Genomic DNA, 26,690 nt, shown 5'->3' with positions numbered 1-26,690 from the left:
TTTAGGTAAAATTTATTTCACCTTTCATAGCTTCTACAGTGTTATTTAGGAAGAGTAAAAACAACATGGTAAGTCTCACTTGCTACTGTGCTACAGAATCCACCATCATATAGATTCTTTTAAATGAAATATGCTTTAATTAAACTAATTAATTAAATTCAAATTCTGTGTCTATTGGTTCTTCGTTCTCTTTTATTGTGCCTGATTACGTCTTCCAAGATAAGACCAAACTAAACAACGGATTACTATCTAGCAGAATCACTACTTAAGTTAGAGTTCTCCCCTGTCTAGTGCTCTTGGGAATGCACTCAAAGTGATCTAAGTGACATCAAAAGACATAATTCTTTGCTTTCCTCTTGGTCCTGAGGCCTACTCTGATTGGACAAACATTAGAGATTAGGGTAACAATACATAAAATAAAGCTGGTAAAGAGATGCATATGTTCTGATACATACATTCTGTCTTTCCTTATATTGAAAAGAAGGGATGGAAACTTGTGAGTAAATGTCCAAGATAAATAGAAGAGTGGGAATGGAGCTAATTCTATGAAACAAAGCAAAGTTCTTGGCTCATAAAGGCGTTAGCAGAACATGCTCTTTAAAAGGAGTTAGGGAGGGAAAATGATCTTTCTGGGTCATTGAAGCTTCTTCTATGATCCTTGTATTCCACAGACTTCAAGTAGAGTGGAAATCCACAGGTCTTGGTTGATAGCAAAGTCTATCCTCCCTTTCTCTTCTTCTTCCCTCTTCTACTCCTGTGTGATGAATCATCTTCCTGATGCCTAGGATAAATCTCAGATCAGGATGTGGAAAGAGAGACTTTGAGGATCCCCAATAGCCTGAAAAGATAAAGAAAAAGAGGGGAAGAGGAAGCTGACAGTGAAGAGAATTAAAGAATGTTTTATATATATATATATGTAGATCGATGCATACATACATTTGTATTTACATATATCATACATACATGCATGCACACAGATTTAGGTGATGAAACATGCCCAACACTATTTGAAGGAGGAGAAAGATGCATTACGGGAATACAAGAGAAGCAGTGAATTTGTTCAAAGTATAACCATTTGTAGAATCATCACAGTGAAGCCTCTTGTACTATTAATGTATGCTACTGGGAGGAAAAAAGAAAGAAGGAAGAGGCACACATGGGCCTTGGGAATTTCTGAAAGCAGATGTTCTTTGCATCTTGATTTCTGGACATGATACAATGAGATGTTATTTGAATTGAGATCTTCCATGGTGTTAACTATGAAAGCTGAACAAAAGACTGATGAGCAAATCATAAGGTAACTCCAGTGAGTGTTGGACTGGAGACTTGATGTAAACAATGGGAAACTGTACAGCAGAGTGAGGAACAGAAAGTTGATAGATAAAAGAAAGCAGTATGCCTGTTAAGCTACATCTCAAGGCTTCCTAAAACCCTTAAGTATCTCCTTCATTCCCTGGTGTTTAAACCCAGAATCTGCACTTGCTTGTCATACATGACCATTAGTAACACGCCTGCAGGCCATAGTCCAGACTGCCTGTGGTTACATGGATGCAAGTGGCCAAAGAGAGGTGAAGGGTAGGGTGGGGGGGGGGAGGAAAAAAAATAAATTCAGCATAAACTTTTCAGGCTAAAAGACCCATGTTAGTCATATAAAAATCATACAAAATACACCTCATGAGCCCTGGGCTTTGAATCAGAGGAAGCGTGGGTTGGCTTTGCATCCATTTTCCATGGCGGATGGTGCAAACATTGGCGGCATCAGACATCTCTAGTCCCTGGAGCCAGGGTTTCATGTTGGTGGGGTTGGGGTGCCACTTTTGGTCAATGTCACAAGACGAAAGATATCTGTGTCATAAGAGGTTATTGCTTTTGATGTAGAGATTTTTCAAGTAGAAAATTCTATCCATTTCAGGATTGCGAGTTGAGTTTGTATGGCTACAGGTATGTGTGTGTGAGAGAGAAGGAGATTACTCTGAGAGGAGGAGGAGGAAGCTGGCACTTCTTAGAGCTGTGTAATAATCACAGACAACATAGGAAGGTAGTGCTGCATAGAGACCTTGGTGCTACCTTGAATTTAAGGTCAGTTTGCGGCTGAATGCTCCCCCTGGTGGCTAACTCAGTAAACTACAGAATGTGTGTTAACCTGGCTGTTGTAGTTCTGGAGAAACCTCTTACCAGTCTAGCCTAGCTCAGTGGCTACCTAACAGTTCTGGATGGAAGGTTTTCAAAACACAATTTGAACTGGATCTCTGTAAATCTCAGTATATGATCTCTCTGTCTATCTGTGTTTTGGTCTGTTTCTCACTCACACATACATGAACACATTCACATTCATATAGAGGCATATTTGCAAACATACAATATTATATAAACTGTAAACTACCAGTGTGCTCATGAAAAAGCAGAAGGGTTACATTACATTCGCCAGATGGAAGGTGCATTACTTCACATACATTGATACCCTTTCTCATGTCTTGTCCCTATTTCCCTCCCCCCCATCCCCACCCTCATCTTGTTTTCCCCCCTTTCCTATCCAATTTCAAATAACCAAATATGTTCTAAGAGAAATCAATATAGTTTTGTTTGAAGAAAAAAAAAGTTGGGTTTAAAATTGTAAGTTACAAGTACATGTATGTGAAGAGTATCTCTAAATATAGAGATATAGATGATATAGGCAATCTATGAATCATATATATTGAACAATGTATATAAAAGTATACATGAGCAGGGCAAGGCCGGCTCACACCTGTAATCCTAGCTACTCAAGAGGCTGAGATATGAGGATCAAGGTTCAAAGCCAGCCCGGATATAAAAGGACCTGAGACTCTTACCACCAATTGGCCTCTAAAAAAGGGGAAATGAGGCTGGGATGAAGGTTAAGTCAGTATCCTTGAGCTGAAGAGCTCAAGGAAAACACCCAGGCCCAGGAGTAGGGTGGTAGCCTTGAACTGAAGAGCTCAGGGGCAGTGCCCAGGCCAAGTTCAACCCCCATGACCCACACAAAAAAAGTATAAATGAGGGGCTGAGATTTTGGCCTAGTGGTAGAGTGCTCATCTAGCATGCACGAAGACCCAGATTCGATTCCTTGGTACCACACACATAGAAAAAGCGGGAAGTGGTGCTGTGGCAGAAGTGGTAGAATACTAGCCTTGAGACAGTGCTCATGCCCTAAGTTCAAGCCAGGACTGGCAAAAAAAAAAGTGAGCCAAGTACTGGTGGCTCACATCTGTAATCCTAGCTACTCAGAAGGCTGAGATCTAAGGATCACAGTTGGAAGCCAGACCAGATAAAAGAGTTCATGAGACTCTTATTTCCAATTAACCACCAAAAAGCCAGAAGCAGAGTTGTGACTCAAGTGGTAGAGTGCTAGCCTTGAGCACAAAAGCTTTGGAACTGTGTCCAGGCTCTAAGATCAAGTCCTAATACAGACATAAAAAGTATGAATATAACTTAATAATATATTTTATGTATATAATTTATTACTACTTTTATTTGATATCCTCACACTTACTGATAAAGCTATAAATTTACAAATCTATATGGATAATATATACATATCTAATGTATAAATAATATATAGCATATGTTATAACTTAGTTATAAAATATCTTTACAATATATGAGTATATCTAAAGTGTATATCATTTATCCTACATGTATTTGTATTTGTACTATTGTACAAATAAGTCATTATAAGTAGAAATATTTTCTAAGTATAAAATGTATGTATCTGTGTACTTTGATATATATGTGCTGTAATATGTATATTTTATGATTTAATAATGCTGCATACAAACCTTTAATAAAAAGGGAAGAAGAGTTTATTTAACTCATTAGTTTGTGTGCACAGTGTCTTAGATATATATGCCATGGTGAAACAGTAGCATATGCACTGACTACTTTGAGGTATTGAAAGCTCTCCTTAACACAGCTTACTTAGAAGATGGTAACATCAAAAAGCAATGGTATGGTTAATATTTATTAGAATTAAATGATATCTTACAAGCATGAAAAAATTATTTGAAAGTTAAGACAAATTTGTAAGAGAAAATATTTGTACTAAGTATTTATTTATTGGGAAAACTGATGAGTTTATTTGCCAAAAACATACAAAAATATATAGCAGAAAACTATGTATGGATAACTCAAGAATGATGTAGCTATATTGACAGGATTAGAAAAAAGGAAGTAAGCGTCAATAGATGCTAATGAAGAAAGGGTCTGGCTAAATACAGAATATGACAGGAGATTGTATTTCATCAGAAGCACACTCTGGAATGAGATAGACACGGGCTTAAGTAACACCGGCGACATCCATTTACTATGAGGAATTGGGGCAGTTATTTGCATTTTTAAAAATTGTTTCCTCCTGTTTAGGCAAGGATAAAATGGTTTACAAGAAATTTACATGATTATGTAAAGTATTATGTAGTATCAGAGTCATGTATGACTCACTGGAACTAACAGCATAGTTTTATGCTCTGGTAGAAAGAAGTTATTGGAAATATTGCAGTGGCTCAGAGCATCCATCTTTTTCAGATAGCTGTGACTACAATGGGCCTTAGACCAAAGAGATGGGCCAGCCATACCTGCAGTTAGGAAGAGCCTTGTACTTATGATCCCCCCCCTCTCTCTCTCTCCTTTTCCTTCCTTCCTTTTTCTTTCTTCTTTCTCTTTGTCTTTCTCTTTTTTCTTTCTCTCCTTTCTTCTTTCCTTCCCTCTCTCTTTCTCTTCCTCCCAAACTCCTTCCCTCCCCCTCTCTCTCCTTCCCCTCTCCCTTCCTTCCTCCTTCCTTCCTTCCCTCCTTCCTTTCCTTCCTTCCTTCCTTCCTTCCTTCCTTCCTTCCTTCCTTCCTTCCTGCCTGCCTGCCTGCCTGCCTGCCTGCCTGCCTGCCTGCCTTTCTTTCTGCTCCAGGAGCTTTCTCTTGTCCCTTGTCAGAATGTTCTACTCCAAAATATCTATACCCTAGCCTATAGTTTCAGTATATTTTTTGGCAGTCCTGGGCTTCAAATCAGGTTCTGTATGCTATCCCTGAGTCTCTTTATGCTCAAGACTAGCACTCTATCACTTGAGCCACAATGCCACTTGTGGCTTTTTCTGTGTATGTGGTACTGAGGAACTGAACCCAGAGCTTCATGCTAGGCAAGCACTCTACCACTAAGCCACATTCCTAGCTGTACCCTACAATTTTTATAGCACAACACCTTGCATTATACTATATGATTGCTACCTTTTGTCTCTATTCTATTTATTACTTATTAACATTAGCCAGTACCTAGGTCCTGTCTTATAGTATAAAACCCAAAAAGTATTTATAAAATCAAAGAAACAGTTGTTGAAATAAGCTCAGTGGAAACAATAATGGTGTAATGGCTATAAAAGGCAAACTCTAGAGCTGAAGTTGAAAGTTGAAGTCAAGATGATTCTGTCCACAAGGAGTTCACATTTTAGAAGCAAAATGGGAAGTCTACAGGAGAATGCACAGGAGTAGAACTATAATGATCTTATAGCACGTAGTATGGGTGGTCTATCTAAACATGAAGAATTTTAAGTCTTCTGAAAGATATGGTATATTCTGTGAGACAGGAGTGTGACTAGAAGTTAGCCAGAGAAAGAGAAAGAGAAGGCTACCCTGGAAGAAGAATGAAAATACCAATGTTTAAAGACTTGAGAGGTTAAACCAGGGCCTTACATATCAATTTGATCTCTTCGAACTTTGTGTCAAATTTGGTTATTAATGTAATAACTGATTAGAGAAGGGAAGCACACAAGTTGCTGGAATTAATCCAGGAAATATCAGTAATCAGAATTAGAGTGACACCATAAAGATAATGTGAATGATAGACTCAAAGTATTTGGTACATGGAAATCCCAGGATATGTTGATTGATTACAAAGTGATCATTAGAGTTGTGACATAGAGAAATCTAACATAAACTTTAATTTAGGGGTGGGGAAATAGCTTAGTGGTAGAGTATTTCCATGGCATGTACAAGCACTGGGTTTTACCTCTAGTACAGAACAAAAAAAATGAATTCTGACTTAAACAACTGAGACAATCAACACAAGTAAACAGGAATGTTTCTGAGATATGAAAGGACATGGGAAGTTTTGAGATTGCTTACTTGGATTCAGGCACCAATGGCTTATCCCTATAATTCGAGCAACTCGGGATGCTGATAAATGGAGGACTGAGGTTCCAAAACAGTCCAGGAGGTAAAGTCTGTGAAGCTGTATCCCAGCAGACCAGCAAAATGCTGGAGTGAAGGTATGACTTACATGGTAGAGTGCCAGCCAAGTAAGTAAGCCAGCCAAGTGATAATGTGAGGCCCCAAGTTCATGTCCCAATACTAGAATAAAACAGATATAGATGCTCAGCAAGCTGCAGGTTATGAATCTGGAAACCAAAAGAGACATTCTAGAGATATAAATATGATTTTTACCAGTATAATGATAACAAAATAAAATCATGGCCTGAGGAGAAATAATGATCAGAAGAATGCCAAAGACGGGAAGAACTGTATTTAATAAATAATGATAGCCTCACAGAGAAGACCAAAACATAACAGAAATAACAGAAATGTAGAGGCTAACCTGGTGATGGGAATGTTATCAGAGATTTTCAGTGACAGAATGAGAATGATAGCACTGATAACAGTGTAGTAGATAATAACCAGAGATGGTTGATGATCATAATGTTGCTTAGGGTGATACAGAGAAGAGTGAGTCATACTCAGAACTATCCATTTACTTTCAGCTCCATCTCTGCGAAATGCCAGGCCAATAGCCATTAAGTCTTCAGTGGAACGTCTTATCTAACATTACTCATTTTAGCCCCATGTTCTACCTCATTGGCTTTCCTGGTTTGGAATCCATCCAACACTGGATTTTCATTCCGTTTTTCCTCATGTACTTGGAGGCCATTTCTGGCAACTGTCTCATTCTGATTATTATCAAGACCAACCCTCATCTGCACACACCTATGTACTACCTTCTGTCCTTGCTGGCTTTCACTGACCTGGGGCTATCCCTGTCCACTTTGCCTACTACTCTGGATATCTTTTGGTTCCACTCCCATAGCATCTACTTCGGAGCCTGCCCAGTCCAGATGTTCTGGATCCACTCCTTTTCCTTCATGGAGTTGGCAGTTCTCCTGGTCATGTCCTTTGATTGATTTGTGGCCATCTGTCACCGCTTGAGGTATTCTGTCATTATCATGGTCCGGCGAGTGATGAGGACAGGCCTGTGTGTCATCCTCCGGGGGGACCTGTGACCTTGATCCCTATTGTTGTCCTTCTGAAAGCCTTTCCCTACTGGAGGACGCCTGGTTCTCTCCCATTCATTTTGCCTCCACCAGGAAGTGATACACCTGGCCTGCATAGACACCGCCTTCAACAACCTGTACAGGTTGAGCCTGGGGGTGTTCACTGTCAGGTTGGACTTGCTGCTCAACGCCCTGTCTTACGGATTCATCCTGCACACCATGGCAAGCCTGGCCTCCCTAGGTGAGTCACGATGAGCCTTCTAGACCTGTGCCTCCCACCTGTGTGCTGTGCTGCTGTTCTTCGCGCCCATGACCGGGCTCTCCCTGGTACATGGCTTCAGGAAGCAGGCCCCATCTGCTGTGCACATCCTGTTGGCCCACATCTACCTTTGCCTGCCTCCTGTGCTTAACCCAATCATAGATAGTATTAAGACTAAAGAGATCCACCGGGCCCTCCTCAAGCTCCTAGGTCTTAAAAAAGTCAATTGTGAGTCCTGGGGCTGAATCATTCAATAAGCATCCATTCTCAAGTTCTTGATCTACATGCCAAAAAAAAAAAATCTATTGCATCATGTACCTATCCACCCACCTTACAGTAACCACAGACTGTCCTCAACTCTGAATAAATGATGGGTGAATTTCTTTCTTAGGTTATGACCATGACTATTTTCCCCTCACTTTATAGAATTTCTTTCCACATTTGCCATCTGGTTGCTTTGCCAATATCAAAAGCTAGGCAGAAGAAGACTTTATGAAGGATCATCATCAATTCACAAACACTAAAACTGAAATGAAGCTAACTAAAAATCAAAATGGAACAACAAATCAAAGACACTAACCTAGACACTAACAAAGTCCTGGTGAAGGCCCTTTTCATCTCTTCTTTTTGCTGGGTAGCCCCCCGCTTCCTGAGCTCACACTGATACATCTGAATTCCTGCATTGTTCCCAAACACAGTTTATATAAAAAAGAAAAAAAATCCCCCAACTCTTTCCAAGTTGCTTCCTTCTGACTATTTTCTGGTAGAAGTTCTTAATCCTACCCTTGACTCTTTGCATCTCTGATTTTACTTTCCTGTAGATTTCTGAATCCTTCACCTCCCAGATGACTTAAGCTGAAGGGGGTGTTGACTTGTAGAAGCTTTAGTTTTGAGATCTCTCCCCCTAAGGAAAGCAGATGAACTAACCATTGACTAAGTAGAATCTGTACTACTCTCACCTTTAAGGTTGCTTTCTCGGGGATATACCCATTTTTTTTCAAATTCAGAAAAGCATATGCTTTGTCAACTTGGTAATGCAACCTGAAAGAATAACCACAGAGTTGGGAAATTTTGGATTATTTAATAAATGAAGTAGATAAATTTACCATCCAAATATGTAAATAAAATTGGATCCCTATCTTACAATGTACATATAAATACATCTAATTAAAAGAGTAAATGCTAAAACTGAAAAATGTTTATCACATAAGAGAATAAGTAGGTAGATGAATTGCTAGATGGATAGTATTTTTTTCAATTACTGTCAAGAGAAAGCACCAAAAAGAGAGACAAAATAAACCATAGACTGGGAAATGATATTTCTAATGTAAAACTACATAAGCAACTGAGGATTAATGTCCATAAGTCTAAGAAACATGAAAAGAGAGTTCAATAAGAGAGTAAGTAAAGAACAAGCCATTCCTAAAAGAGACTGGCATGCTTCCATTCATTTTCACTAAACATAATGAAAACACAAAATAAGTGACATAGTAATACCGTACTTCATGAATAAGTTAGAAAAAAAGAAAATGTCTGATAATATAAACATTGCTAAGGAAGTGGAATGACAATTTATTATCTAGATTAATATAATCCACAGAGATCTACTTGAAGATCTTTATCAGAATTAAAAGACAGTAGTTACTAACTCTACGACGTAGCTACACGATTTTTTTGTTCTTTTTAATGTTAACAATTTTTTCAAAGAGATTTCTGAGAAACATAGTTTCTAAAAGTGAAAGCTGAACGCCTGATTGTCCACATTAGAAGAATGAATATTATGAAGAAATTCAAAAAAGAATGTAAACTGAAAATAATTAGCTGTCTCTTGAGTAGGTGACTGTAACTATATGTCACTTACAATTGTATGTTAATGGTTCTCTCATAAAAGGAAAATTGGTGCAACTTCTCAGATGAAGAAACTGAGAATAGCCAATACCATGTGTCATAAAAGAGATAATAGAAAATGGAGTTACTGTTTGAATGTATGTCTGAGCTCAGAGTATACTTCCTGCAACCACAGAATTCCTCCTTTAGAATCTTACTGGTCCACACAACTACATGGATTCATTAGCTCTATTTTTAATTTCTTAACAGATGCCATATTGTTTTTCATAATGGCTATACTAATTTACATTCCCACCAACTGTAATGAGTTCCCTCTGTCCATATACTGTCTAACATGCTATCTTTCATCTTTTGCATAATCATCATTCTATACTGGCTCATTGTGCCTTTCATTTGTGTTTCCTTGATGAGCATTTTTCATATATTTGTTGGTCAATTGCATAACTTCTATATGGGGCACCTATTTGGTCCTTCTGTCCATTTTATTTGCCAAACCTGGGGCTTAAACTTGGGGCCTGGGCACCGTCCTTGGGCTTCTTTTCAAGGTTAGAATTCTACCATTAGAACAACGGTACCACTTCCAGATCTTTCTGCGTATGTGGTACCAAGGAATTGAACTCATGGTTTCATGTACACTAGGCAAGCACTCTACCACCAAGCGACACTCCTGGCCCTTATCAAATTTTTAATCTGATTATTCCTATGCTATTAAGATGTGTGAGATCCCTTTATATTTTTTTAATATTATCCCTCTATTAGATTCTCCATCCCATAGACTCTCTCTTCACTTTGTTGATTATTTCCTGTGTTGTGCAGAAGCCTTTTACTGTAATACAATCCCATTGGCTTATTTTTTGTTACCTGTGATTTTGAGATACAATCAAGGGGAATATTTGCCCACATCAGTGATCTTTCCTCCTGTGTTTTTTTTCTAATAGCTTTATTATTCGTGGTCTTACTTTTTTCTGGTCAGTCATATAATTACCCAATGATCTAGCTATCTATAAACTATCAAAATTTATTGGTTGGGCAATTCAAATCCTTATAACATGGATAGCTAGAATTGTCTCTTTCCACCAGTTTTTTTCCAGTTTTCATATGCTGAAAAGCACTGCTCTGCTCAATCAGCCTTTCTCTCTTCCTCACCCAGCCCAGTCTGGAAATTTTGTCTTAATAACTCAACTCAGGCTTTATTACCCCCTGGCAGTAAGCATACTTGACATTCTCTGGACCCTACCAATTCCATGCTTTCCCTTAACCTGATAAACTCTGAAAAGAGAAAGAGTTAGTGAGCCTGGTTGATGAATGTATTATTTCTCTAGTTATATTAGCAAGTCTGTCTAATGTATATGTGAGCATGCGAGAGTATGTGTGAGTGCATCTGTGTACCCATGCTAGAGTTTAAACTCAAGACCTTGTGCTTTCTCTTGGCTTTCTTCTTATCAGTTGAGCTACTCCTCCAGTTAACCAGAATTATTTGAATATGGAGTTTGAACTGTCATCTCCTCAGTAGCTATGATTCCAGACATAAGTGCCTGTCTTCTTTACTGTATTTTTAATAAATGACACACTTTCAGTCATTTAACTGTATTAGTTAGCCCATTACCATGCTAAGTAAATGCTATGGTACTCATTTTTATATCCCCTGCTGATTTCCCTTAGGGGTCTCCAGACATTAAGAAAGAGTGGTATAATTGTTCCTCTGGGAAACTGACTCCAATCCCAGAGCTTCTCATTATCTTAAAAAAAAAAAAGAGCGTTCAGCTTCCAACAACAAGAAGAGAGCAGCAATGCCAGGGCAGAAGGCCTTGCTGAAGTGAGCTTCCCACTTGCTCTTGCGGTGAGTGTTCAAGACCATCACTCTGACTCCTGACATGACTTCCAAAAGGAGCCCACCCCTGTCCCATAGTTGGAAACCATGTAGATTTTCCTCTAATCGGGACTTACCTCTCTAGCTTCCTGAACCCGGGTGTTAGAAGGAGAGGAACTATTATTTCCAAAGGTTGGTGGTAAGACTTAAAACAAAATCAGATATTATTTAGAAGCAGTTTTGCCATGGTATTATTCTGGATTCCCCTTGCAATGCTTGTATCTTATTAGATGCTCCTTTCTTCAGGACGAATTTCTTGGCTTTTTACTTTGCTCACAATTGGATATTGGTGACACAGTGTTGAGAGAGAGTAGTATGAGTAGAAAGCTGTAGGTAAGCTTTTTTTTTTTTCAGGAAGAAATCCTGAAAGAAGAGATTGGCGGGGGGGGGGGTGTTGGGGGGGAAGGAGGCAAGGAATACTACCATTTACTGGTTGCTGAAAGCTCACAGAATCAATTTCTGAGCTACATATTAACATCTTACATTTAACAATAAAGAAATGAATGTTCATAAAAGCAAAGTAGATAAAGCCACACTGCAGGTAGAATTCCCCTCTAATTCTGTCATGTTCCAGAGGTGTAGGAGTTTCTGCTGATTTATTTTTTCTCTGTTATGTAATTCTAGGATAAAGACTATATATAATCTTTTATCACCTCCCCATCTGTTGAGAACTCCCTCTCCCTCCCCTCCCCTCACAATTCCTGGAGCTGGGCACTGTCCCTGTGACTCTTTGAGACACAGTGTCTATTGGAGATAAAGGTCTTGTGGACTTTTCTGCCTAGGCCAGCTTCAACCCATGATCCTCAGATTTTAGCCTCCTGAGTAGCTAGGAACACACACATGAACCACCAGCGTCTGTCTCTCTTTTATTTATTATAACATTTATTGCTTATGTGGTATGAGACAGAACAGCTTTCTTTCCAGAACAGCTTTTCTTTTCTTTCTTTCTTTCTGAATTTGGAAGTTCTCTATGACTGAGTAGAAAGAGAAAACGCCAAAGCCATGGGTATGGCACTCTGTTCATGGCTACAAACTAACTTTTATATAAAAGCAATTTCTAAACTCCCTTTAGGAAAATGTGAATTTATATACTTACTTTTATTATATATTTATTTATAAGTGCCCAGTAACCCCATATCTAGGCAATCAATGTTATTTATCATTGTCCAATTTTCCTAAAGAGGAAAATTGTGGAAAATAAGTGATGATTTCAAAACCCTTGTAGATCACATTTTCCCCATGTGTTATTCCGGTCTGACAAACCGCTGTGGTCCTGATGTTCATTTCTTTACCCCACTGCTCCCAAGTTATCCATTAAACCTAGGAAAGTTCCATTTCCTCAGGTTGCAGTACTGATTTTTTAAATGATTAAAAGGATCAAAGGACACATCTGTGTGTGTGTGTGTGTGTGTGTGTGTGTGTGTGTGTGTGTGTGTGTGTGAATCAGAATAATGGAACCCACCAAATGTTTACAATGGAGGAAGGGGGATATGAAGGAAGTGGGGAGAAGATGAGCGTGTTCAAAGTACACTGAGTGCATGTGTGAAAATAATGTAATGAAAACCCCTAATATGGTAAGTGTATATTAGCACAAAAAGAAAAATAAAACAAACTAGGATTTGCTTCTCCTGAGTTTTTGGTATCCTGAACTTCTTTTGGGGGCAGAATATTTATTTATTTATCTATCTATTGTTGGTCCAGTCATGGGGCTTGAACTCTGGACCTGAGTGCTGTCCCTGAGCTCTTCAGCTCAAGGCTAGTGCTTTACCACTTTGAGCCACAGCACCACTTCCAGTTTTCTGATGGTTAATTGCAGATAGGAATCTCATGGACTTTTGTGCCCAAACTGGCTTTGAACCACAATCCTCTGATCTCAGCCTCCTGAGTAGCTAGGATTACCCTTATACATGAGCCACCGGTGCCCAGCTATGTTTTTATAATCTTTAAGTAGTTGTACAAAGGAGTTGCCATTCACAAAAGCAGTTTATGAATACAGTGCATCTTGATCAACAGTCTCACCCACACCTCCTCACCCACTCCTTCCCTTACTTACCTTGATTGTAGGTTATGTATTAATTTAATTATTTTGTTATTTAACAATGCATTGGTTGTACTTGAACATTTGTGAGAGAAAATGTGTTCTCTGTGGTTGAAAGGTAAAGTGATTTTCTGAGCAGAGCTCAGGTTCTATGTTGCCTAACTTCCACAGGGTGTTTGGCAGAGAAGAACAACGTTCCTGGTAGGAGTAAATATTAATAATAGCCCGCGTGGAGCAATGGAGTCAGTATTGCTGGGGAAGTTGCTTTCAGCAATGAGGAAAGAAAATTCATATCAATCAGGAGGATTTAAACAAGCATGTGCATGTATGTGCTAAGTAGTAGCAGTGTGTGTGTGTGTGTGTGTGTGTGTGTGTGTGTGTGTGTGTGTGTGTGTGTGTTGAGATAATGAGTACTTTCAGAGGTCCTGCCAGTCTTGCCGGTCTAGGATTGTGCTATTATTACTGTGCTTGCCCAGATAATCGCTCAACCAAAGCCAGTTATTTTCTCCTCTGTTTATTCCTTTCCTTGCCAGGAGAACGTTCCAGTACTGTCCTCAGCTTTGTTGCTGTAGTGGACTGCGTTTGGTAGCTGAGTCAGCAATATGCCCCAGTGATGAAGGTAAAACATTTTTGAGAACACTTGAGTTAGGAGATGACGGGTCATCATGACTATATTTTGATGCATCTTTAAAGTTCTGCATACAAATCCACTCAGCCGGATTTCTACTTCTTTCTAAATCACCCACTCATGTACACATAGTCTTTCTAGTTGCTTTGTAGACTTTTACATATTCAGAACATTCTCCTTCTTCTTGCCTCTGGCTCATCATTCTTGCTGCTTATTTCAGCATTTGCCTTGGTCCTCGATTATTTGCAAACTTATTCATAAGGTAGTTTTAAGATAGTCTGTGTACCATGCTGAACATTTATCAATAATTTATGTTCACACATTCCCAGCATCAGTTCATGTCTTATGCTGGAAGTACCTATATATATTTGATCTTCCCAGTGAATTTCTAGGCCAGGAAACTCAATACCCATACCAGGCAGCCATTTCTCCTTTCCCTGACCCACAGAGCACTGAGTTTTCAAGACATACTTTCCATCAGCCCAGAACTTCCTTATGATGAAAACTGTCACTTCTTTACAATGGGAAGTTATTTATCAGCTTGCAGAAATGATATTTTTGATCCCATGAATTTGAGTTGGCTTTCTTCCCTTTCCTCCATGCCTTGTGGTCTTTCTCCAGAAGAATGCCATCTCTCTGGTTGGTTTCTCCCTTTTGAGCTGGGAGCTGATCCCCTGGTATGAGGTTTCACTATGAAGAACTCCAGTAGCTCATTGGGCTTCTTGCCTACAACATTCATTTTGGTCGGCATCCCAGGGCTGGAAGCAGAGTACATCTGGGTATCCATCCCCTTCTGCTTGATATACATGATCATCTTCCTTGGCAATGGTGCCATTCTTCACGTCATCAGGAAAGAGGCTGCACTGCATCAGCCCATGTACCTCTTTCTTGCCATGTTGGCGGTGGCTGAGGTTGGTGTCTCTGTATCTACCCTACCTACTGTGCTAGGCATGTTCCTTTTTGGAAATTCTGAGATCGGTTTTGAAGCTTGCCTTCTCCAGATGTTCTGTATCCACTCTTTCTCCATCATGGAGTCGGCTGTGTTGCTGGCCATGTCTGTGGACCGCTTTGTGGCCATCTACAGCCCACTGCGCTACACGACCATCCTGACACTGCCTCGCATCTTTGGCACAGGGGCTATCATCGGGCTGAAAAGCATCATCCTCATGGCCCCTTTGCCCCTGCTCTTACGGAGACTTCCCTTCTGCGGCCACAATGCCCTCTCTCATTCCTATTGTCTCCATCCCAACCTTATTCATCTACCTTGTGGGGACATTTCTATCAACAACATCTATGGCCTTTTCATTGTGATCTCTACTTTTGGGCTGGATTCATTGCTCATCGTGGTCTCCTATGGGCTTATACTCCACACGGTACTGGGAATTGCCATCAGAGGAGGGCGAAAGAGAGCACTCAACACATGTGGTTCACATGTGTGTGCTGTGCTTGCTTACTACGTGCCCATGATTGGATTGTCTATGGTGCATCGTTTTGGACGTCATGTGTCTCCCCTGCTGCAAGTCCTGATGGCCAATGCTTACCTCTTCTTCCCACCTGTCATTAACCCCATCGTCTACAGCATTAAAACCAAGGAGATTCGCCGTGGCTTTGTCCGAATGCTATCAGAGAGGAGAGCCAGAGTTTAGTTACATGGTCAGAGTAAACAAACAACAACATGAAGGTTTTTTTTTTTCTTTGTTTTTTCTAACTGCAGGGTTCTCAACTTACAGGTTATATAAATGGGGCTGGCATAAAATAGGTTTCCTAATCATCTAGTAGTGAACTATCATGAAAATGTAAAGAGGTATGGATTATGTATCAAAAATACATAGAATGAAGCACATGCATGTATATTACATGAATGTAACACCTGAACGTATTAACTTGCAGGTCTAGAACAAGATTGCAAAAAAGACTGTTTTTGAAAGCACAGCATTTCCTCATAGGAAAATACAAGCTAAGTTAGAGGGTCTCCAAAAAAATTTATTGATAGAAATCAATGAATCTTTGTAATCTTTGTAATAGGAAAGAGTTATTGGTCCCTGAATTTTGTAGCAGGCGAACTAGTCCTTGATCTCCAACTCTCTCAAAGGAGTTTTCCCATGCAGAATCTGATGAGGTTTCCACTAAACTTCACTGAGGCCCAAACCTGTAAGTCTCTAAAGTGAGAGCTGATGTTAATTATGCAAAATTCTCAAGTTTTCTCACTCATATGCAAAAACTACCAAAGAAACAAACATCCTTTTCATAGATAAACATCATTCCCTTGTGGTCAGACATTCCTTTTAAGATATATAAAATAATATGAACAGTTTGCAAGTGTATTTTCAGGGAACAAAATTAAGATTTTTAGGGGGACAAGGGTATGCTAAGCACTTCTTAACTTTTGTTATTTCTCACAGCAAATCTAAGGCAATTTTATTTTTTTTAATTTAATATTTTTATTGTAATTAATAAAAGAGTTACATGATATTTGCCAGATAGAAGGTGCATTAATTCACATACATTGATACCCTTTCACATGTCTTGGTACCCATTACCCTCCCCCCCCACCCCCCCATCTTGGTTTTCCCCCCTTCCCTATCAAATTTCAAATAACCAAATACAAATAAATTCAATATATCAGATAACAAAGTGAGATACTGTAACAATATGAGATACCCAAGGGACAGCAAAGGAGATGAGAGACAACATAGTACATTAAGGACAACAATCATTCGTTATATGGCTTTTGTTTCAATATCCTGGAGGTCCTTTCAATTAGCTTCATACTATATGGCCTTATGTATCAAGATTTTGCTCTATTGCAGATCTCTGCTAGTAGAGCCCAAGGTTTCTACTGATTATGATGAATGAGGGAAACCATTGAGCCTAAGTTTCTAAGGCAATTTTAATGTAATTATTTTTTCTTCAGTTAAAACTAATAATTAGGTATTCAAATCTTTATATCCAAGAGTTAGTACTGGAATTTAGCTGGCCAGTCACAAGAGTATGAACTCCTCAACCCTAGTATAGTCTAACTGAGTGAGAACCAAAGCTCATCAGTCAAGTCATATTTACAGAGCATGTTCTATGGGAGACACAATTCTATACCCTGAAGTTAAAGCAGTGGCAAAAGAGACCAAGTGTCTTTCACTTGTGGTACGTAAAATTCATTTTCCCTTAAATTCCTCATCTCTTCTCTACTCTGTAATTCCCAGAGTTAGGTTTAGAATGAATTTTAAGCATATTGTATATAAGTAAACAAATCATTTCAATATGAATTTTACATATGGCATGCATTTTGCTTATAAATGTGACACTAACTGAAGGTCACTTCTATGACTACCTCCAACTTTCCATGGATGAAGTTTCTATAGATTCTGACTTGGGAATATACAGCTGCCTATAAATACTACCTAGATCACAGCCAACTGATGGCCAGTGGAACCCCACAGAGGATATTGAGTTAAAGTTGCCAACCAAGTAAACATGAAGAAGGCTTATCCCATAGATATCCAGAGAAACAAGAGAGTGGTTATGCCCTCAGGGGAGAAGGGGGCATCTTAGAGAATCTGGAGGGCTATTTAACAACTAGAAAGATGATGGGAACCAGCAAACAGCTTAGGACAGGATGAAAAACTACAGTTGACTTCCATTGTCTTCTCTAAGATTGCATGGCAAACTTAAGACTTCCTACATATGATTGCACCTATATTTAAGGATGGTGAAAGCATTGACACTAATGTAAATATAGTTTGATTAACTTTGTACACACATTCTTTTGTACACCAGTCCTTAAGTTTGAACTGAATGTCCATGAGATTTTATGCTCAAGGCTAAGTGCTCTACCACTTGAGTCACAGCTCTGCTTTCAGCATTTTGGTGGTTAATTGGAGATCACAGACTTTCTTGCCATGCCTGTCTTTTGAACTGTTATCCTCGGATCTTGGCCTCCTGAGTAGGTGGGTTACAGATATGAGCCACAGGTGCCCAGCTGTATATAGATGTTTAAAGAAAATGTTGGAAAGATTACACATTCATGTAATTCAATTTAAAAAAAAAACTGAGCGTATGTATATTGAAAGTATTCACTTTAATTGTATTTCAATCACCTTGATTTCTTCTCTACCTGAAAATAAAAAGGCATTTTAGCTTTCTATATTTCTTATTAGAAAAACATTTATGTGTAAGTAACAAATTATGCACATGTATGCTTTTCATTAAAATTGTGTGCTGTGGCTGGGCCTAGTGGTAGAGCGCTTGCCTAGCATGCATGAGGACCCGGGTTTGATTCCTCAGTACCACATATATAGAAAAAATGGAAATGGTGCCGTGGTTCAAGTGGTAGAGTTCTAGCCTTGAGACAGCCCAAGGGTAGCGCTCAGGCCCTGTGTTCAAGCCCCAGGACTGGCAAAAAAAAATTGTGCCCTGTCTCTATTCCTTAAGTGTACATCTGTTAGACTACTAATAATCACTTTGCAAAAAGCATTAGCATTTATTTTTTAAGTCTACATATTTCATCTTGTGAATTTTAGCACATGGTACATTACCAAAATTTATCAGTGTCTAATTTATGGATATCTAATGTATTTCCATTTTTATAATCCTATAAACATTTTTGTGGGGAAAAAGTATTATGAATATGTTTCAAAGGTATTAGCACACTCATACATTAAAATTACAGATAGACTGTTGAGTTAAAATATTTTTGCATGGTGGTAGCAACCTATATCTCTACTTCTCTAAAGGTGCAGATTGCAAAGTCTTGATTTGAGGTCAGTTTGGGTAAATGAAGTTTGTGAGACTCCATACTGATCAAGGTCTAGGTATGGTGGTGCATCCCTCGCTCCCCTTCCAATCAGGGAATCACAAATAGGAGTCCAGGCCTGCTTGGGCCCAAAAGTAAAATCATACTTCAAAAAATAGCCAGCAACCTAGCTGGATGCTAGTGGCCATGTCTATAATTCTGGCTATTCAGGAGGCTGAGAGCTGAGGATTGTAGTCCCAAGCCAGCCCAAGGAAAACAAATCCGAGAGAAGAGTTCCTCCAATTAACAGCAAAAAAAAAAGCGGTGAAGTGCCAGCCATGAATGGGGAAATAAAAGAAGCCAAGTGGGAGCACAAGGCTCCAGGTTCAAGCCCCAGTATTGGTACAAAAAATAAGTATTTAAAATAATCTACACAAAAAGTGCTGAAGGTATGGTTCAAGAGGAAAAATGCCTGCCTGGCAAGTGCAAGGCCCTGGAGTTCAAACCCAAATAACACCAAAAAATATGTTTGTGAGAAGTAATAATTTTGTTGGTTACAATATTATCTTTCATAAATATTACATTCTTTTATTTACCAACCAATAATTTGTTTGCTAAATTTTGCTCAGATAATGAAAAAAGCCATATCTTACTTTGATTATAATCTTTATTGGATGTTTTCTTCATATAAGCTAACTAAACATTATTTTAATGTATATATTTTGAAGTATACGATGTGATCTTTTAAAAATCAGTGAAATAACTCAGCTTGAATAAGTTGAGTCATCTTAATTATGTAACATCGATACTCACAGGTAATCTGTTGGAAATGAACTTCACAACTTGGAAGGGAGAGTTGGGGGGTTGAGAAGTGGGGAAAAAAGTGTGGGAGGGGGTAACACAGTTTGAGAAAAAATGTACTCACTACCTTACATACATAACTGTAACCCCTCAATATATCACCCTGATAATTAAAATACATTTAAAAAGGGAGACAGAACTCACAGATATTTTTTTTCAGTGCTCAAACTTCAGTTCCTGATTATATTTCTTAGCACTGTGTAACCCTGAGAACTTGTCTTCCCTCTGTCCCTTCCTTTCTTCCTTATTTCCATCATTCTTTCTTTCCCTCCTTTTTCTCTCTTTCTTTCCTTGCTTCTTTCTTTTACTTTCTGTCTCTTCTCAGTTCTTTCTACTTGTAATTATAGTTCTATTTATCTATGAGATGCAGAGTCGTATTTATATTTCAATGAGTGTGAACATCTTTTGATATGATCAGAGGATATTTGCATCTCTATATTTTTTAATTTGCTTATCAAGGATTACTAGTATAAGCCCATGATCTCTGCTACCTTATTTTAAAAACTGTTTTGGTACATCAAATGACAGACTAGCAGAATAGACTCCTTTCTATGTTTCATTGTACTTTAAGTTTAAGAATTTCACTTATTGGATAGGGAGAGAAATAGGCTCTGTAGAGTGGGTGTGGACTATGTGGCGGGTTGTGCTGGCAGGGAGCATGGTTTTTGAAACTACAAAAATGAAAGGAGGAAATCTATTGGGGGATGCCATTTTGAGGCTGGAGGAGACAGGGAGTATAATAGAGGGGAAAATTTGACTGGAATACATTGTACACATAGATAGAGATGCAATGATATGATATTACCTCTGTATAACTAATAGAAACCAATAAAAATAATTACAATGCTTGAAGTTGTATTTCTCCTTTTGCATGCAGTTTCCAAGTCTTTCTTGTCAATATCATGTGACACTTTATTGGTCAATATTGAGCTGTTTATTTTCCAAACTGAAACAGTTCTGTAATGCATTTTAAAATATTTAAGTGTTCAGAAGTAGTGCTGTGGTTCAAAGGGGTAGGATGGTAGCCTTGAGCTGAAGGTCTCAGGGACAGCACCAAGCCCAGAGTTCAAGTGCCACGACCAACTTAAAAAAATGAAACTATTTATTATAACTTGTTAAGCTATAAGTAGTGTTATTTTAAATTTTGTTTGCATATAATGATCGTACAAAGGGGTGTCATGCTATTATTTCCATACAAATGTATTTTGGTACTTTGGTCTATTGTAATTGGCAATTTGGTCTATTGTAGACCAAATTTGGTAATTTGGTCTATTGTAGTTTGTAGTTGTTGTTTTTTTCCTTTGGTTTTGGGGGTTTTTTTGTTTTTTATTTTTTTGCCAGTCCTAGAGCTTGAACTCAGGGCTGGGCACTCTCCTTGCACACTTTTTGCTCAAGGCCTAGAGTCTTGCCACTGGAGCCATAGCACTACTTGTGGCTTTTTCTAAGTATGTGGTACCAAGAAATTGAACCCAGGGCTTCATGCATGCTACCACTACCACTAGAGTATTCTCCTGGCCCTGTAGATATGATTTGAAAAATGCCCACAAAAGATAGATTTAAATACATATATTATTTTTTCTACTTTATTTTTAAAATTGTTTACTTTTTTTCTTTTTTCTTTTGGGCAGTAATGGAGCTTGAACTCTGGGCACTGTCCCCAAGGTTTTCTGCTCAAGGCTAGCATTCTACCACTTTGAGCGACAGCATCACTTCCCGTTTTCTTGTGGTTAATTGGAAATTAGAGTCTGACTTTGAACCTTAATCCTCAGATCTTAGCCTCCTAAATTGCTGAGATTACAGATATGGACCACCAGTGGCTAGCTTTTTGTTTACATTCCATAAATTCGCAATTTTGTGTGTAAAAGAATATGAATCAAATAACTACACTTTTTTTCTTTCTAATTTGATTTTGACATCTATTTCATTTACTCAATATATATGTGTATAGGAGAAAACTCTTTTCTTATTATTCCCAGACGTTTCACTGCAGGAGGAATGTCTCTTGGAATGAATGTATACAAACATTCCTTTCATCTGCAGCTCTCTTGATTTTTTTTTAACCTTGCCCTGGAGTTGCCAAGGTAAAAATCAGATGGCTACAAATAAGCATTCCACAAAAAAAAGTATGCAGTTCCAACTCACCTTTCTTAAGCTAGAAAGACTGGTACTCAATGTATTTTCCTATTTCCTTGTTCTGTGCAGTCAGAAGCGGAGTAAAGGCTTCAACTGATTCAGCACAGGAGACTGCACAAAATTCCTAAGGGGAGTGCCAAACCTCCCCAGTCTCCAGGCCAAACATCTGCAAGGGTTTATAACACGATGACCTATAAGCTGGTCAGAGAATATTACATTCACAGATGGTGAAGAAGACAAAGCCCAGGTAAGACTCCCCAATGAATCATCCAATAGAGGAAAGGAGGGATGATGATGGCTGTCGGAGAATGAGAATTACCGCAGGTTGTGCACTTTAGTCACTACATAAACATTCACAACCTGTGCTTTTCCACTCCCCAGCCTTCCAATGCTCCCTTCCTTTTGCTTCAAGTTAAGTGCTCGTTATTTGTTTTGTTATGAATGATACTGGGATTCAAACTCAGAGCTTCATGCTTTCTAGGCAGTTGGTCTGAGTTGCTGAGCCATATTTCTAGCCTTTTTTCTTTGCACTGGTTATTTTGAAAGGGAGCCTTGCTTTTGGAGAAAGTGAGACTGGCATACAGAAAGCCTCCTCTTTTGTGCTTCCTCTAGTACCAGTGCACCGAGCTTCTTCCACTGAAATGAGAGCTGGTCTTTTTTTTTCCCTCAGGCAGGCCTAGAACTACTATCCTCCTAATCTCAGCTTCCCGTGTTGCTGTGATGACAGGTGTGTGTGTCACAGTACCTGCCGATACCTGCTCCAATTATGCTTTGCCATCATAGAAATGAATCTATGGTGGACATAAAGTACTTAAAGCAGAGAGGGTTGAATATTAGCACTGTGGTCATCTTTAATCCTTTCTGGGAATAATGTTGGCAGTGAGATCTGAATGAAAACCAACTTTTAGCATAAGAGCTGAAAGGCAGTGGGGAAGTAAAAGCAGAAAACAATGAAGAGGCGCTGCCTTGAAACTCATCTGTTCTGAGTGACGGGGTTAGAGGAGTGACTGTGTGAGCGCAGTCTGCAGGCTCGGCCAGGTAGATACAATCAAGGTCTTCATAGCTACCTTCAATAACTCGGAACCTTTCTCTGCATACAGTCTGGACCAAATGTGCATCGGGGTAGGGTGAGGAAGAACAGATTATGTCCAGTGTTGCTGGTTCATGAGCAAAGCCACTGGCTGTGAAGTCATTTTCACCAGCCATGTATGAGGTGACTAACAGCACACAAGGTGCTTTTTACTTCCATCTCATGGGCATCCCTGGCTTCGAGGCCTTCCACATCTGGATCTCCATCCCCTTCTTCTGCCTCTACACCATCTCGATCACGGGTAACACCAGCATCTTAGCTGTCATCCGCACAGATCCATCACTCCACCAGCCCATGTACCTGTTTCTCTCCATGCTGGCCTTGACTGACGTGGGTCTCACCCTCACTACCCTGCCTACCGTCCTGCAGCTCCTCTGGTTCGACAACAGTAAAATCAGTTTTGAGGCCTGTTTTGCCCAATTCTTCTTTCTCCATGGATTCTCTTTTATGGAATCTTCTGTTCTTCTGGCTATGTCCTTTGACCGCTATGTGGCTATCTGCCGACCTCTCCATTATGCCTCCATTCTCACCAATGAAGTTATTGGTCGGATTGGACTCGCCCTCGTTTGCCGCTGTGTCCTGGCTGTTCTTCCTTCACTTTTCCTGCTCAAACGCCTGCCCTTCTGTCGCTCTCACCTCTCTCACTCTTACTGCCTCCACCAGGATATGATTCGCCTGGTCTGTGCTGACATTCGGGTCAACAGCTGGTATGGATTTGCTTTGGTCTTGCTCATCATTGTAATGGACCCTCTGCTCATTGTGCTCTCCTACATACTCATCCTGAAAAATATCTTGAGCACAGCCACCCGGACAGAGAGACTCCGAGCCCTCAATAACTGTCTGTCTCATATTCTAGCTGTTCTCCTCCTTTATGTTCCCATGGTTGGTGTATCCATGACTCACCGCTTTACCAAGCATGCCTCACCACTGGTCCATGTTATCATGGCCAATGTCTACCTCCTAGCTCCACCCGTGATGAACCCCATCATTTACAGTGCAAAGACCAAGCAGATTCGCCAGGCAATCTTTCACCTCTTTTCCCCCAAATCTATGCATTTAAAATGATGGGATACATTCATTATATTCCATACAAATAGAAGGTAGAGGGTTAATGAAAGATTATAGGCCAACATATAGTATGACGCTAAATGAAAGGACCTCTAGGATATAGAAACATAAGCCATATAATGAATGATTGTTGTCCTTAATGTACTATGTTATTTCTCATCTCTTTTGCTGTCCCTTGGTTATCTTATATTGGTACAGTATCTTACTTTGTTATCTGATATATTGGATATATGAATATTTGGTTATTTGAAATTGGATAGGGAAGGGGGGAAAACAAGATGAGGGGCGGGGGTGGGGGAGAGGGAAATAGGGACCAAGACATGAGAAAGGGTATCAATGTATGTGAATTAATGCACCTTCTATCTGGCAAATATAATGTAACCCTTCTATTAATTACAATAAAAAATATATGAAAAAAGACTATAGGACAAATTTGGTCATGGGAATTATAAAATAAGACCCCATGATAAAAAGGCAATGGGACATTTTTTAAAAATAACTCTCAGCAGATAGTTGGCTGAGGAAAGCTAGCAACAATGCTTCTGTACAAAAGAAATATAGATCTGAGTTGATGGATTTCAAGTCCTTAACAGCAACGCCAATGGGACAAGCATCAGTGAGTAAAGATCCAGCTAACTTTGTCCTTCTTTGTGGTGGTTCTTTTGTCCCCTAGGCTTGGATAAATGCTAGAAGGAAATCCTTAGGTCTTGAGTTATTATCTATCCTGTTGGGTACCTCTGCTCAGATGGACAGGCAAACTCTGGCTCCTTTGTCCTCAATCATTCTCTGACTTTCCCTTTCAACATAAATGTTTGAGAAGAATTTGGGGATGGGATTAATGCAGATGAAGTTTCTCCAGCATTCAGATTTACCTCATCAATACCCAGGCTGAGCCAGGAGAATAAGGGAGCACATGCAATGTGCCTAAAATTAGGATTGGGTGGTAAAATACCCTGCATCTAGAATGAGACTCCTGTTTTGTTAGACAGAAGTCTTTAGAATTTAGAACTTAGACTTCAAGGTTGACAATGTTTGTAGGAAAAAATAACTCATTATTTTTCTGAACTTCAAAAAGAAAAATAAACATACAACACAAGTCTAATGTCATTCCTATGGCACTGCTTCTTAAGAGTCAGATTGCCCTAGGCATTGGGGAGTTTTGACTTGAGAAAGGGTACAGTCTTAATAATAATCAGTACTATTTTGGTGGAAAACCACCTCTTCCAGAGCTATCAGCCTTCATTCGGCCTCATTTACTCCTCACAGGACTCACTGTGCTGGGCAGGTGGTCAACATTAGGACTAACTTAGATTTGAATTAATGAGAATAGATCTCCAATTAATTAATGAGAATAGACCTCCAGAGGGAAATCTGTTTGGGGGAAGCCCAGTTGGAGAGAAGAGTGGGCTTTGAATGCCTAGAGAGCAAGTTCACTTCCCTCATTCTTCTCCCTATTTCTTTCATTCTTGTATTTTTAGTCAGAGCCTAGATGTTAGCATGACTTATTTTCTTCCAGAGAACTACAAATCAATTGGTATAAAGAAATATATTTCACAATGAAAGATACACACAATCTTAGGCTAGGATGTTTAGGACCAGGAAATCCAAACTGGGATTAGGGGCGGGAGAAGTGTTAAGAAAATGAGAAAAAACAGTCAACTGGTACAAGTTTTTGGGTCACAAATCTGTGTGTTTACAGCTTATCATCATGAATCACAAACTTGTGTGAATCATAACATACCATCTGAAGCCAGCAAACCTCGAGATGATGCCAGAATTTTTCAAAAGAAAGACATGACACCTCTAATAAAATTTTGATAGGAAAAGAGAAAAGGCAGAGCCCACAAAATCATCATAGGGCTTTCCACGATGTAATACATCATGGAAAAGGAGTGAACTAATTCAGTAATGATACTCACTAGACACTATATTGGAAATTAACTATACAACTTGATGAAGAGGGGGCTAGCAGGGTAAAAGAAACAGGGAGAAAATAAAGTAAGAAGTTTCACTGTTCAAAAAGAAATATGCTCATTACCTGACTTATATAACCCCTCTGTACATCACCTTTACAATGAAAACTTAAAAAAATGTAAAACCCCAAACAAAAGGACTACCAGAAATATTGTCATATATTTTGATGGAATAAAGGACATTAATTGCTGAGTCAAATACTCAATATAAGACAAATAAGATCTTTTATTTTGCCTGCATAAAAAGTACAGAAGAATCCAATCAAACCATTTCTTGTTAAGTCACTAAAATATTTTGCATAATACTCATGTGTTTTATATGACACGTCGTCATATTTTTGGAATGGATTACTGGAGAATTTGTAGTGAAGAGAATATAAAGAGATATGACCATGAAGAAGGGCATCAGAGCCAGGAATAACCTGCATTCCTTCTGCCTTCTGCCTTCTGTCTCTCTTCACACACAGCTATACTAGAACCCTGTGCACTGTCTCTACATTTCTCTCACAACTAACCATTCCTCTTCCAGTTGAAATAGGATTCTGTGCATCTTATTCATACATTTCTTTTGGTTTGGCCTTTAGAGGTTCTTAGTTCTCAACCTTGACTGCCCATTACAAAAATCCTGTGTCAAGGTAGCTCCCAAACCAATTAAATTCAGATTTTATCAGATCCATTTTGAATATTCCAAGTCTTGTCAGTTGAATGCACTGTTGAGCTCCTTTCAGAATCATTTCTGTGACATTCTAGTCACTTTGCAGTGCCAATCTTTTAAACAGAACTGAAATTTGCAAGAATGCCCTGAGTTTCTACCTTTCTTTCCCACCTCACTCTGGAGTACACATCATTATTTCCATCTGCCAGGCTCTTCAGCATGTTGAAAAGTCACTAAAGAAATGTGAATTTATTTGAATTTCCATGTTGTTTGTT

General features: G+C 39.1%; 2 protein-coding genes and 1 pseudogene across 2 annotated transcripts; all 3 read left to right on the top strand.

Annotated features, from left to right (window-relative positions):
• The first annotated feature begins 986 nt into the window (after positions 1-986).
• LOC150053353 (olfactory receptor 51M1-like) lies at positions 987-7,767 on the top strand (annotated as a pseudogene).
• Positions 7,768-14,598: 6,831 nt separating this feature from the next.
• On the top strand, positions 14,599-15,552 carry LOC150053352 (olfactory receptor 51J1-like). The gene has a single exon (XM_090349044.1). It carries the CDS (start codon positions 14,599-14,601, stop codon positions 15,550-15,552), a length of 954 nt encoding a protein of 317 aa, XP_090205170.1.
• A 7,281-nt stretch (positions 15,553-22,833) lies between these two features.
• Positions 22,834-23,784, top strand: Or51q1 (olfactory receptor family 51 subfamily Q member 1). Its single transcript, XM_090348610.1, has one exon. The coding sequence runs from the start codon at positions 22,834-22,836 to the stop codon at positions 23,782-23,784; it is 951 nt and encodes a 316-aa protein (XP_090204736.1).
• Positions 23,785-26,690: the final 2,906 nt, after the last annotated feature.

This window comes from Megascapheus bottae, chromosome 16 (genome assembly GCF_031878675.1).
Source record: "Megascapheus bottae isolate mThoBot1 chromosome 16, mThoBot2.hap1, whole genome shotgun sequence".
Taxonomy (NCBI): domain Eukaryota; kingdom Metazoa; phylum Chordata; class Mammalia; order Rodentia; family Geomyidae; genus Megascapheus; species Megascapheus bottae.
Note: the sequence above shows the minus strand (reverse complement) of the source record. Positions and strands in the feature narration are given on the sequence as shown.

What these genes read in the sequence shown, in the direction of transcription:
- LOC150053352 (XM_090349044.1), top strand. Translation starts at nt 14,599, where the DNA reads ATGAAGAACTCCAGTAGCTCATTGGGCTTCTTGCCTACAACATTCATT.
- Or51q1 (XM_090348610.1), top strand. Translation starts at nt 22,834, where the DNA reads ATGTATGAGGTGACTAACAGCACACAAGGTGCTTTTTACTTCCATCTC.